Here is a 14,178-nt window from a genome sequence, read left to right on the forward strand (position 1 = left end):
TTTTGGCAATGGGAACTACTTTTGATCACATTTAGCAGTCGTGCATTGAAGTACTGACAAGAAAAGGCCTCATAATAGCAGCCAAATGTCTGTCTCTAGAGTCATCTATTTTGGCCTTACAATTTTATCAAATATTAAAAAGCATTCTGGAGTTGTACTTACCAAAATGCAGTCCACTTTAGATTGTACAGTTTTGCTAGACGTGAGGGAAGAAAGAGAGAATAGAAAACTTGAATTAATCTCATCAGTAATGACAAAAATATTACAATTTAGAATAGCTGTAACTATAGTAGATGTTTCATCTCTTTCTGTGAAATATCCTGCTAATCTATGGAAGAATACTCATCCTGATACTTCTTTGTATATAGTCACTCCAAATGCAACTGTTTGTCAGAAGAGTTGCTGTTTTGCTCTTTTACAGAAAAACTCTTTACAGAAGAGGCTGTGCATATGTTTTAATTAAGTATCATTGCAATTGGGAGCCATTAACCCAATGTGCCAAGCTGTCAGGATGGATGAACTACTTCACAGCACTGGGCTCAGAATATTGTATGTTCTTCCACAGTTCAAATGCATTTTACTTTTTATTCTCTTTACACAAAGAAAAAAATCCTGCTTCCAAAAATCCCACCACCTCAAGGCATTTATTTCTAGCTTTCCAAAGAGCTACTACAAAGCAGGAACAGTTGGTATTCTACTGACAACTTAAAGTTTTCCACTTTCATCTCACTACCTCCCAGATGGTTTATTAAAAAGAGACTGGGTGGGGACTGAATTTAAAGTATGCCATAAATGACCTCAGTAAATGCGCCAAGGAGTGCAAATGGTATGGAACTTATTATGCATCACATAAACACACCCGTAAGCAGCTTCTGTGTTTCTTAAGACTACTGTGTTTTACATGCTTGTACTGACTCTGCATCATCTGAAGGTATTTACCATCGCTGTGAAGAGAAGCGGGAGCTTTAGTGTGAAAAAAGCAATAGTCTTTAATCCTGAAGACTTGCTGAACAAACACTAAAACAACTGGCTTCTGAGTTTAGGGAGAAATCTTTTCCTACTGGTATGAAATACAATTCAGACTATCGTTAACCCAGAACAAAGACCATCACTATCAAATATTTCACTTTTATGTGGGCATCACTATGTCACAAAGACGGATCGAGGAAGGTATCCGATGGAAGTGTTCATCACAAGGAAGAAACAAACGTCTCTAGTACAGGGAGAGGAGAGAGAAGGAAGGATCCTGGAACAGCATCTGCTGTTGCCCGAGATGCTCAGAGAGGCAGGATGCAGGCTGTGCAGCCTGCCACGGTACCTCATTTTGGGACCAGGTCCAAAATCTTTTCTGCCAGCACTACTATTACTGATGTGGAAGTGCCCATTCCCATACAAAAGCTCCATACAGCTACAACGATCACATTTAACCAAAACTTCCATGGGTAAGGAGAGCAGACATCTACTGAAGCAGATACATTAGCATTTGATTTTGCACTGGGAGAAGACAGTCAGTTGGGTAGACACTCAAGAATGACAAGGAAGAGATAAAGTAGAGCATTGGGATTTGAGAAGAGAGTGATAAAGGCAGTAAAATGGAAGCTTCTCTTTGCTCAAGGGAATGGGATTAGGTTTAATACAGTGTGTGATAAAGGAAAAGAGCACCCAAATGTCATCTTACTCTCCATAAGCCACTGTCTTACTACATACACACAAGAAAGGAAGAAAAAAAAAAAAAAAAAAACGAGCAAATGGCACCAAGAGTGGAAGTCTGTGGCTGCTGCTAAGGGCAATCCCTGCTTCAGACTCCAAACTGAGCATAGCACATTGCCAAAAGTCAACCAAAACACCCGGCTGTTCCAGGCACAAGCACTTCCTTCCCCCCAGCCCCTGCTCCCCTGCCTCAGGTCCCCGCCAGGTCTCACGATGCCCAGGCTGCTAGAGCCTCTCTTACAAAGCGCTGTTCACGTCTGCAGGCAGCAGCTCATGCCCATTCCGGCACCGAAACCCCGCTCCAGGCTTCTCACGGTAGCTTAACGGGGAAAGGGTGCACAAAAGGCAGGGGATGCAGGGAGAGGAACACACCAAACCCATTCTGAACTCAGCCTCCATTCCACAGGCTGGCACACATCACCATGGGGTAAATTTGTCAGGAGAGCAGGCTGCAGCCAGCATGACTGACAGCCCTACTAGCCTCTGTCACACTGCCCATAAGCACGTCTGTCTGCATTCATATTTTCTTGCAGAAAGAAAGAGGCAAGTAGAGTCATCAGGGCAGCTGACCCCTAGAGTCTCCTTTATCTCCAGAAATCAGTCCAAGACCCTAAATGGAAACTCTCAAATGTTGTTCAGGCTCTTCTAGTTTAACCTCTGTTCCCACAGTACCACCAATGGTGTGCAGAAGGACAAGCAGAAGAGCAGTAATAAGACCATGAGTACAACTTTTATATGTATACATACATATATAGGCACACATACATATTTGTATGCATATACATACACCCTGTTCCGTGGAGCAATGTTTCCTTTTCACCAAATGGTGGCACAAGAAGAATAACAAGAATAGCGTTAGGGCAGCTAATACTATTTCAGAAGAATGAATAGTATTATTCTCTACGCTGAAAGCCTCCCTCAGGTTAAAATAAACGAATTCACTTATTAGGCCTAAAATTGAATTCAGGCATAGACGAGCAATTTATCTAGAATAACATGGAATCCTTCTGAATCTAGGGTAGGGTGTTTCCTACGAGCGATAATAAACTTTTTACAATGGCTCTTGAATTAACAATTTGCAAGAGGTTTCAATTCACCATAAGAACCTGAGAGTGTAAAGTTATAAATAAAAAATTTACAACAAAAGAATTAACCACTATCACAATTAATGATGAAACTTTTAAGCAGACTGTTGGAAACTTAGGCAGACTGTTGGAAACTTAAGATACACTGAACTATTGAAGATAGATGTGGTTCCATTCTACTGCCAAGGGAAATCCTACTCAAAAATATCAGCTCCGTCCAAAACAAAACTACAGCGTTGCTCAAATACACCTCTGAACAAGGATCATCAGCCATCGGGCAGAATTCTCAAAAACACGAGCCCAGCTTCTCTTAACACAGTAAAGGACATTTCTTAGCCTTTGCTTTAGAAGGGCCCAAGAGAGCTGCTTCGTGCAAAACCCCTCTGAGACCAGAGGAGACTTCCAGCCCTCTGTCTTCTCAAGGAAGACATGGTGGCAGCTGTTGCTCGATGGCTGACTACAGCCAGCTTTAACATTTTCAGTTTTTGACCTAACCATTACGCCCGAGAGCAGCCCGAGATCTCAGAGAGACTTTTGAACGTACATTTTGAATGCTGCAATAACTTCAGCTCCTAAATGCCGAAGCCATATTGACAAACTCCTGAAGATGTCTTGGGGAAAGGAAAGAAAAAAAAAAAAGAAAAAAAGAAAATCAGACTAATGCATTTCCTCAAACTGCTCTTCTATCTTATGCCAAAGTATGTGTGTCTGCTTACCATGACCTATTTATGTATTTCTACTCAAACAGCTCCATTTTAATGGCCCTGACTTGGCATGAGCAGAATGAAGAGTGTGTTCTCAGGTGCTTGGTTGGATTTATTTTGCACTGAGGGAGAGATGGAGAGGAAAGTCGGAGAGAGGGCAAGGAGAGTTAATTTTTTTTTCAAAGTGGCATAAAACCAGATGCTACCAACCTTTCTCAAATTAAGCACTATCTTACTTTCAGGAATAGGTAGTTTAACCACTCTAAGCAATAGGGGAATATCGTATTACAAGAGGTGGCGGAATCCAGTTGTTCAAAGAATATTTAGTATTTCCTTAATGCTGTAAATAGTTGAAGGCATATAACCACAAGGGATATGAGAAGCCTTACACCTGAGACCAGAAAGACAAAAGTAGTTAGGAAGAATGGAAAAAGAAAGCACTCAAACCTACCAGCTACTTCCCAGTTAACTCCGTATGACTTCTCAGAGCTTGTGCAATCACTGGAAGTAACCCTTATCAGCTTTTTGACTGTAAATCAGTCATCATTTAATATTAAAGCCAGCAGCACAGCAAATCCTGCAGAAGTATGCACGCACAGTAAGCTGTGTGAATACCCATCAGCAGGAGCATTCCTAGGAGCTCCACAGGCCCCACAGTACAGGTGTCGCCAGCAAACCAGTGTTCTGGGCCAGGGATCTAGCGGGAGAGGGACAGCAGCACCTCCAGGAGGCTGGCACACAGCTCCCCCAGCCACAATCCCTGCCCTAAGAGGCACCCAGGGTAAGCTTTTGACCACAGAGCAGAAAACTAATCCTCAAAGGAAGAAAGATGCCAATAATGGCAATAGTTCAACTTGGCAAAATTCAAGAGAAAAGTAGAAACACAATTACTGTGCAAAAGGCTGGAAGGACTTCTCCCAAAAAATCACTTGCAGCCCACGTGCAGAACTCAAAGTGAACGGTGGCACAGTGCTGCTCCGTTACGTTTACTCGGATGCCTGCAAACAAGCCTTCCATGCCAAAGCGAAGGATGCCCAGGGAAACAGTTGGAGCTGGCGGCCAAGGAAGAAATACTGTGGCCACAAGGCCCATTATTGAGCTATGAAAAGCCTCCGTTTCCCACTGCATCAATCCTTCCCCCAGGTGACTGCCAAGGGCCATTTGTGACAGCAGTCTACAACAGGGTCTAGAGGGTCTTGCACAGGTCCCTGCGCAGGGCCAAGGCTGCCCACGGCTGGCCTGGCCTCCCACGCTTCTCACCTGCTCACTGGGAACAACCAACAGCTCTTCTTCCTGCTCAGGTTCCCGGTGCCTCTCTTCCAAAAATCCCTTTCATCCCCACACTAACCGAGCGGTACTCCACTGCTAAATACCAACAGTACTGATCTAGAGTAAGCCATCTTTGTGAAAGCCACACACAAACAGAGGGAATCATTGTTAAACTGAACACACGTCCTTTTGGAGAGACCCAGACATCCCCTGCAGAACTCAGAGGGTGGTTAAGAAGAGCCTGTCTGTGGTGGCACGCTGCGAGGCGGCGCTCGGTAACAGGATTACTGCCTGCACTGCGGTCGGCGGTACCACGGGAAAGGTGCTATTACTACCGACTTACCACGACGAGTGCTGCATCCCAACAACGCCTGCAGGACTCAGGCCCCGATTCCTAATCTTACTAAATTAATGCTTGCGTTTCTTAGAGTAACAGCTCTAAATATATCTCCGGGTAGCGCTCCATTCAGAAGCACAAAGAAGTGTTAAACGGAGCCAAGGATCATCTGAGGAGAAAATTACGGAACAGCCGCCTGTGTGTGCTGCTACTCAATTAACATCTTAACATATGCCACACTACATTGTCTGGCTTGGCTCGCACGGATTCAAGATGTAAAATGGCTGTAAAAGCATTTCAATTAAATATTTAGAAAGCAGAGTCACAAAAGGTTGATGTATGTGTCTGGATTGCTGAAGTGATGACTACACGGGCTCCCAGCTAGGAGAACACGAGTTTGGGCACGCTGGGGCTGCAGACGAGAGCGCGCGCGGCCAGGGCGTTCCCACCGCTCAGCTGGGCACTGCAGAGCTGCCCAGCCCGCTCCATCCTCACCTCTTGCGGGTGACACTGCACGAGCCAAAAATCACGGCTGCGGATGCCACCTAGGGGCCTGTCCCTGCCTGCAGCCTCCTCTCCCTGCGGATACTCGGCCTTGCCTTCAGGACAAGGTCGGACATTTAACATGCCAGAACTTGAAGGTTTCCAGCTCTGCAGCTCCCGGTGACTTCAGCCATGGCCTGTGCGGTGGGGTGCGAGTCTGTACAAAACCTGGTCTTTTCAGATGTGCCAGTTTGGAAACAAATTTTGGCTCCATGTGACTTCAAATATATTCAAGGATTAAGTTAGCATTATCTAGTCCAAATAGCATTGTCTATTTTGTTTTCCTTCCCAAATATACTGAAATATATCATATATTAGTGAAACTATTTCTGAATTCTCAAAACATCAACTTGGAAGTGTGTCAGAATACCTACCTCACTTCCACCTAAATATCTTACACAACTAAAGGAAGGAGGATCTGGGAATAAACACACGTTGGCAATAAATGTCTTACGGCGCAATCACACCCACGGACATTCATCTGCAGGTGCCACTCAGGCAATGCTGAATCCCACCTATCTGTGAGCTCTTACTGAACGGGAGCAGTTTGTTTTCCTCCCCACGTGAGTGCCTTTTGGTAAGACCAAACTGTACAGCCAGATCAGCTTTGTTTGGTTGCATTGGATCTGCTTGCTGACCCAAAAGAAAATTTATCACTTCTTTAACAGATTCATATTCCAACAAATCAATTAACTTATCCATTTCATCCTACAATTCCATGATGCCACACAAGGCAGAAGGGGAGAGCTGCAGAATAGGTCCTCTTAGCAATACCATGGGATTTTACTTCTAAAATTGACTATTCACTATTCAAAACACTTAAAAACAAACAAACAGAGGCATGGGAAGTTTTGAAGACAGAAGCACAACGGGCCTCTTGTATTTGAAGGCTACTTTAAAAAAAGGGGAAAAAAAGTCTTTATCAGACAACCAGACTTCTTGCCGGAAACACAGCTGAACTTCCTTGCGGAAAAGAAACAATTAGCTGGCTGCTTGTGCTCCAAGTTCTCTCAAGCTTTTTTCAAGAGATCTTCCTAAGTAGGTTAATCTTAGAGTAAATTTTGACAACCCATTTTATATGCAACAGCAGTTTTCTGTCAAATCCAGCTGCACCTTGTCCTCTGCTGTATGTTGCAATTTTAAGCTAGCACAGCAGACTTATAAAATGCCAACTTACAACATCAGGTCATGAAATTTTTCATTCAGTGTAATATCGGTACAAGCAAAGACAGACCTGGTCTCAAGCAGATACAGATTTGTAAACAAAACAGATACCAGTAGCACAAACTTACCCCAACTACTCTTCTAAGTTGCCTGAACATAGTACAAAAGCAAGCAAACTCAAGCAAAAGAATTAAAATGAGATAATTCCAACCTTTCGGTATTCAAATGTAAAAATATTCCCACTCCAGATAAAAGTTACAGGGACTTATAGTGTGCCTTGCAAGTACATGAGGTATTGTTATTTCACCAAAGCATAAAAATAGCCACACAGTTCTCTCTGCTGGAGACGTGGAAGAAGTATACAACTCCCAGGTCTCCACTGACCAAGGCAGTACTGACCAATTTGTAAATATTGGCTCTTCCAGCTTGAAGGCAGACTCCTCCTTAATCCAAGTCAAATCATTTTTCTTGGCAAAATCAGGAAGCAAGAGAAACAGCAAACTGATAAAGGATTGAACAAGGGCTAGCTGCACCGCACTGATGTTCCTAACAACATGTAACCTAATCTACGTCCTTCCACTTGCTGAAGAAAGCAAGTGAGACCAGTTTTAGATCAGACGCAGAAGGGAACAAGACTGGATCACAGTGCTGAAAAAAGTAATGGTTCCGTATGCCACTATATTTTAAGATAGTGCAGGCTAAAATTGGTCAGATAGGGCTTCAACACTTGTTACTAGGGCAAATATAAGTCAAGCATGAGATAAACATTAACTTTAATCCCTTTACCATTTCTAAGACTATGATGATTTTGAGAGTGTTAAGTAAGGCCAATTATATGAAGGTAATGCTGCTAATAAAATGCCCAGATCTCAAATTCAGTCCACTGTAAAGAACTGTGGAGACGGCCTGAGAAGGAACTAGCTGGCAGACAGCAGAGTGCCTGGGTCTGACGGTCAGACCCCTGAACCTGCCCTCAGCTCTCAAAAGAAATCTAACAGGATTCAACACCTCAGACTTACTCCACAATTCTTAAAATAGCTGAGAAGAGCTTACACAACACTTGCTGCCAGGTGCTCTACTTCAGCAACAAGACATTCACATCTGAAGTTCCTTTTTTTTCACAAGTTACTTCAATGAACTCCTAGAGCACACAAAGCAAGCACTCACATATACCTTTCACCTGGGCTCTCTGTGTGTTGCTCTGTGTGTATTCAGGCAGGATCTCTCCAGCCAGGACACACTATTTGAAGGATGTGATGCCCTCTGTACATTATGTGGGAAAATAATACGATTTCAGAGGAGCTGCAGATTATATTTATTATCAACAATCTAGATGAGGCACTGCAGGGTATTCTAAGATGAGGCTGCAAGGATCAGTCGCCTAGAAAGGCTAAATACAGAAAACACATGGTGATCTCACCAAAGCTACATGAGGAGGAGAAAAAAAAAAAAAAAAAAAAGACGACTTGAATAGGACCTCTGCGTCTAAAGTAGGCCTGGCTAAAAGCAGAAAGCAGCGGTACAGTCACCAGCTAGGCAGGTTCGTGGCTAAATGTCAAATCATCTATCATAATAGCTGACCTATTTCAGGATGAAGCCTTCTGGGCTCAATACTAATTACAAAGAAAGATTTGGGTGTTTCTAAATTCAGTCTAAAGACAGCTAAAAGATTTGCTACAGAATTTTTGCTCATATTCAGCAGAAGCCTTATCCTGTTACAACATTATTACTCGAGGGCAATATTTCTCAGGGGTCAGAACTGGAGACAGTACTAACCTTGATGAGATTTTTTGCCTCAGGCTTTTGTTCTACAGGACTCCAGAAAGGAGACCCGGGAAACTAAAGGGGTGACGTGCCCCATCAGCACAACTGATGGGGGGATCCAACTTGCAAAATACACAGGCAGTCGCACACACCACACAACCTGCACACAAAAATCCTCTGTACTACCAACTTCAGAGAAGACAAAATCGTTCCATAAATGTAGAGCCGTGCACCCTCACCGTCAGGACGCAGCATGAAGGAGGGAGCACCTTGCTACACAGTAGATCGCGCAGCAGAATGAAGACCTGCTGCTGTAGGATCCTCCTTCTCCTGCGGAAAGGGGGGCTGTGAATGGTTGAGGGCAAAACAAAATGGTATATACACCCCTGAGAAGATGGGAATGGTTCTACACTCTGCTTAGCTTTATCTCACACACACATATACGTACAAATTTTATCAGATTATTTTATTACATGCATAGTTACACAAAGCTCAGATTAACCCACTATAAAGGCCTTTGATCTTAACAGGATCTATCACAACGGCTTCCTATCCTTCGCTTGCAACCCAGATGAACTTTAGTTTACTTGCAGACTCAAGAGCTTGTCTAAACATGCAAACCATGCTTGTTGAAAACTGCAGCCATACAAACTCCAATTATATTAAAGCAATGTAAGTTCATACCTGCATGCATCTAATTCAGTGCCTAGCTACAAAGCTGTGTTTGAGCAGCTGCATTCACTCTGAGGTGCTGAGAGTTTAACTAAATGTGTCGAATGAGCATGTCAGACTGCACGATGCAGCCCGTCGGTCTGACACAAGATTACAGCTACAAACTACCTGACTTGTGAACCCATGAGGCTTACGGAGCTTCACAGCAACCAAAAGAAGCAACCTCACTGTCAGCGTTATGTATACGACAAGGAAGATTAGCACCATTCACTCAATCACCTTCACTCCACCCATTGCCTCCTTCACTGCTATGGTACTTCTGCAGCGGCGAGGAATGAACAGTCAAGTCTGTCAGACTACATCTTTCCTCTAAAACTTAAGTTTTTAAGGTAAATTATCAACAGCAGATACTAAAGCGGCACTTGATACCCCAATTTTAGAGTTCAGAACTTCATCTCCTCAGCACAGACCATCTGCACAGTCTGCATCAGCAGATCGCGCTAAACTCAGATCTTCTGCCCAGCCTATTTCTAAAGACAACTGGAAAAAAAAAAAAGGCGCAAAATTGGCTATTATTTTCCTGCTTTGCTGGCACAGCATTACCAGTAAACATATCAATATAATATTTTACAGTTGTCAATATCATAGCTTTCCTTGCAAAAACATAGCAGACAGCATGTGTCCTGCCCTTGGGTAGCATACTGAAACCACGCAGGTTACAAATTGGGTTTACCACCATTTAGGATGATTTCCAGAACATTCTCATTACTTCATTAATTCATAATATTTTCAACACAAACTTCTCCTAACAGACTGCAAAGTTATACCATCAGTTACTTAGGAAAACATGCAGAAACAAAAAAATCCACCCATTACAAAATCTACAACAGATCTCAGAAAAAAAAAATCATTAAACTTGCTAATTTCCAAAAATCATAACACCAGAGTCTAAGTTTGGACAGAAAGTTACCAAAGCAATATGGACTGAGATTCTTGCACTGTAGCACCTCACCTGCAGGCTGCAGCACACAACTGACTATCATCTGCAAGTATCTAACATTTTACTGAGCCATACGTGCATGGAGGTCTCACACCAACGTCACCTGTGTTTGCTACCAGGTGCTCTTTTGAACAGAGATAGGCCTGTTAGCAGTACAGAGTCAGTCACACTGGATTTTCACTCCGGTGAGCCATGATCCTGTGCAAATGAGCCACTAGGAGAGCAGATGCCTGTGTCCAGGAGATTAAAATGTCTTTAATTGATTGTTATAACTAAGTTTGATTTCTGTTTTCTGTATACTGCTTTCCTGCCACTCCTCTACTGGGTAGCTGAATTAATAAAGCTGCAGTTGTAGCTCACTCTTCCAAGTTTGACAGAACAGAGGAAGGACCGTATCCTCCAGAAAGTACAGTAGGCTGGAGCTATTTCCTTATGCCTCTACAGGGTAATGCATTTGCTCTGGAAATAAGATTCATTTCATAAAATGGCTCAAGTAACATGGTACTATTTGTTCTTCTTTCACAATTTATTCAATTACTAATATGAATGGTAATACTTGTTTCTTAAACCTTTTTTACTACTATAACACATCTAAAATTCTGTCTCACACACTGTACACTGGTTTTGAAAGATAAATCAGTGGTCTCATTAATATGCAAACATGGGGCAGATAAACCTACTAAACACAAAAGCAGCTCTATCTTCTTTGATGAGCAAGATCTAAAAGCTCCGATTAGCAGGTTCATGTTGGACTCCAAAGCCAAGTGGTGTCAGAGTTTTAGAAGTTCAATTTTGAGTTCCCATTCTTGAATATCTTGGGTCAACGTTTGACACAAAGCTAATAAAATATTCAGTGGCAACTAAGAACCTTCCTGAAATAACAAGAATCATTTTAAGTTACAAATACACATTATTAGTAGTAGGTACTGCAAACATCTACTCCATCACAAATGGCTTACTCTGAGCACATGGGAATTGTTGATAGGCAATATCCCAGTATATACATGTGCCTAACTATTTACAGAAACTGGGCTTTCATACACTGAAAACAGTACAGGAATCTAATTTTAAATAGTTTTTAATCAAGCTACAAGATTAACTGACTTCGTTTACAGAACCATGATGACAAGAAATTCTCACATTCCTAATACCTCCAAAAGCAGCAAGGTTTTGGGAAGGAAAAGATGCAAGTTATTGCCCATTTCATAGCTAAAGAAAGCTAAGCGGGGACTGCTTAAGCTTAATAGTACTGAGCAGAAAAGCTTTTTTTTCTCCCCCTTTTTAGACAGTCTAAAGATGCTGAATCTCAAGGGTACTATCATTTTTTTAAAGCTTTATTAACCAGGAGAATTATTTATAGCGTACATTCAGGCACATGACTATAAAAGTAATCAGACATCCAACTAGTACTCAGAAGTAATCAATAACAGACCGCCGTCCAAGTATCTTCATAGGTCATGGACTTAAGTTTTACAGGTTATCAAGTCTTCAGGTCAAGTATTTTAGCATTTTTTGTATTAAAAAAATGGTAATACTATTAACTAGACTGTATTTTAACAGAAATTTCACTCTAAATTGCATTTAGATAAATTTTTGTCTACTGTAATTAAATCCACAAAAATCAGCATTACCAAATGGCTGTAAAAAGCTTAAAAGTTTTTTTACGTCTTCAGCACATTTAATAATTAGTTAGCATTTTTACTTGACACAGTAAGCTATTTCTAGTTGTTAAACTCAACTGTTCAAAACACCCCTTTCCAAACTTTTAGAACTAGATCTGACAGTCCCACTTTACTCAGCCACTGTTTCAAAAAGACAAATACACTTCTCAGCTGTCAATTCATTTCTCAGCTGTGTATGAACTAATTATTGAACTACACCACTGCAATCTAATCTGAATGAATGTGCTTCTGCAGAGCAGGCTTCTGAAGGCAAAAGCTGCCCAAGTTCTCCAGCACACCCTCGTTCCATGTATGCAACCAGTGATTTGACTACTGTCATTTGACTAATTTGACTGTCTTTTAAACATCAACTAATTTATTCAGCTTACATGACCACTAACAGTAAGTGGTCTAAGCCCTAACACACTTGCTATTCAAAATGCAAATAGGTCTAATAATAATAATAAAACTGCAAATGAAAAAACACAACCTTTTTATGTATCCTAATCAAAGAAACACCACACTTCATCTGTGCTTAGTTAAACAGTTCCTGGGGCACAGCCTCTGACTCTCCTGAGATTTTAAAATGATTGTTGGCTTTTGCTTTCGGCAGGCTCTGAGGAGCTGCAGCTTTCAGGCAAGAAAAGGCAGTCCCAGACATACCCCGCACGCAACAACCTGCGGCTCAGGGTGAGAATAAGGAAGCTCTGTGGCGACTCCGCCAGCGTTCCATGGACTTGGCCTTCACAGAACTATTGAAGGGACCTTTGGAGATCACCTAGTCCCACTCCCCTGCACAAGGAGGGTCACCTAGAGCACACTGCTTACATTGGTAAGGTCCCCCCTCAGCCTTCTGCGTCTCCAACAACACGTCTATGTTCATTCACTCTGGGATGTGCTACCGCTCTTCATGGAGAGATGGAGTAAGAGCTGGCACAACATCCCCTTTGGCGGGCCCAGCTCCCCAACGCACACAAGTCCAGTCTTCACCTGGATGCCCTCCCCTCTCTGAGGGCTGGCAGCGAAGTGCCTCAGCAAGTCTCGCTTGCTCTAACCCACTAGAGAAGGGAGGGATGTGGCCCCTAGTCCCAAATGGCTTCTCATGCTTTTCACTGGATGACAAATCTGTAACCCACCAAGTATCTTTGAAAGGCTTTTAGCCCTCAGCAAGAGAAAGGCTCCTTGCCCTCACTCTTGGGACTGTATCCTCATGTGATGCGTGCTACTTTAGTCCAAAGAGCTTTAGCTGCAGCATCAAAAACCCATGGTCTTTCATTTGGAAGCTGAATGCTCTGCCCTGGTCTACACTTCCTGCCTATGCCCAGCCATGCGCTCTCCTGCAGGAGGCCGTGCTCCAGCACAGGCGGAGCGACGCCGCGTCCCCACGCACAGCACTGCACACAGGTGCTCCTCGAGCCCGCACGCCGACCCGCACTGCCAGCCCCAGGGAGGCTGCTGCTGCGGTTCCCAGCGCTGAGCACAGCAGGACGAGTCACGTGCTCCTCATCTGCAGCAACAGACTTTTGTATAATCAACATAAGGACCACGGAGTAACTGTTTACCTTTCATTGAGAAACACTGCGAGAAGTACGAAACCTCTGAATCTAAACAGAGCATGGGAGATGGCAGTTGTAGGCAGAAGCTGCTGCCTATGCAAGTACCAACAAACACAGAGCTCACTTGGGCAAGCGCTTCTGTCCAGTGATTCCATCAATACGATCCAATCTTACGATTCCATCAATAAAATGAATTTGTACTAGATAAACATTAAAGCCTTTTTTTTTTTTCTCTCTCCCTAATACACTTTTGGGTCTTCAGATCAAGTATACTGTAATTTCTTGTACCAAATAACATTCTTTTAACTCTATATTTTAATATGGTGACATTTTTGAAGAGGAAGGGAAAAATATATAGGATATGGTTAATTAAAGCCAGAAAAACTACACCAAATACCTTCAGGTGGCTCCTAAACAAGGGCAAGGAGGTGGTGACGCAGAACAAATGGCCTGTCCTGGAACACAGCACAACACGGACACAAACTAACTCTTGTTTGCCCAAGAAAGATGCTCTCGAGGCAAAGACTTCCAGACAACCTGCTATTAAGAAGTTCCAACAGTTTGTCTGTATTGCTGACAGCTTTAAAAATAAGTTAATTCACTGCTTTATAAGCAACTGAAATAATGAATGCAACCACTGTAACTCCTGCTGTCCGATGCAATCCAACTTTTTCACTGGCAAGAGTCCCAACAAGCTTTTAATGGCACTTAGG

The 14,178-nt window shown here is 42.7% G+C and overlaps 1 protein-coding gene across 2 annotated transcripts in view; it reads right to left on the reverse strand.

Moving 5' to 3' along the window:
* RFX7 (regulatory factor X7) overlaps positions 1 to 14,178 on the reverse strand; it is a 48,740-nt gene that overhangs the window by 25,574 nt on the left and 8,988 nt on the right. For both annotated transcript variants that reach the window (XM_088519944.1, XM_088519950.1), the window contains exon 2: positions 163 to 196. In XM_088519944.1, coding sequence (XP_088376070.1) covers positions 163 to 196 — 34 coding nt within the window. The remainder of the gene's footprint in view (positions 1 to 162; positions 197 to 14,178) is intronic.

The sequence above is a fragment of the Tinamus guttatus genome, unplaced genomic scaffold (genome assembly GCF_059628265.1).
Source record: "Tinamus guttatus ecotype Peru unplaced genomic scaffold, ASM5962826v1 Tinamus_guttatus_pri_ptg000004l, whole genome shotgun sequence".
NCBI classification, from domain to species: domain Eukaryota; kingdom Metazoa; phylum Chordata; class Aves; order Tinamiformes; family Tinamidae; genus Tinamus; species Tinamus guttatus.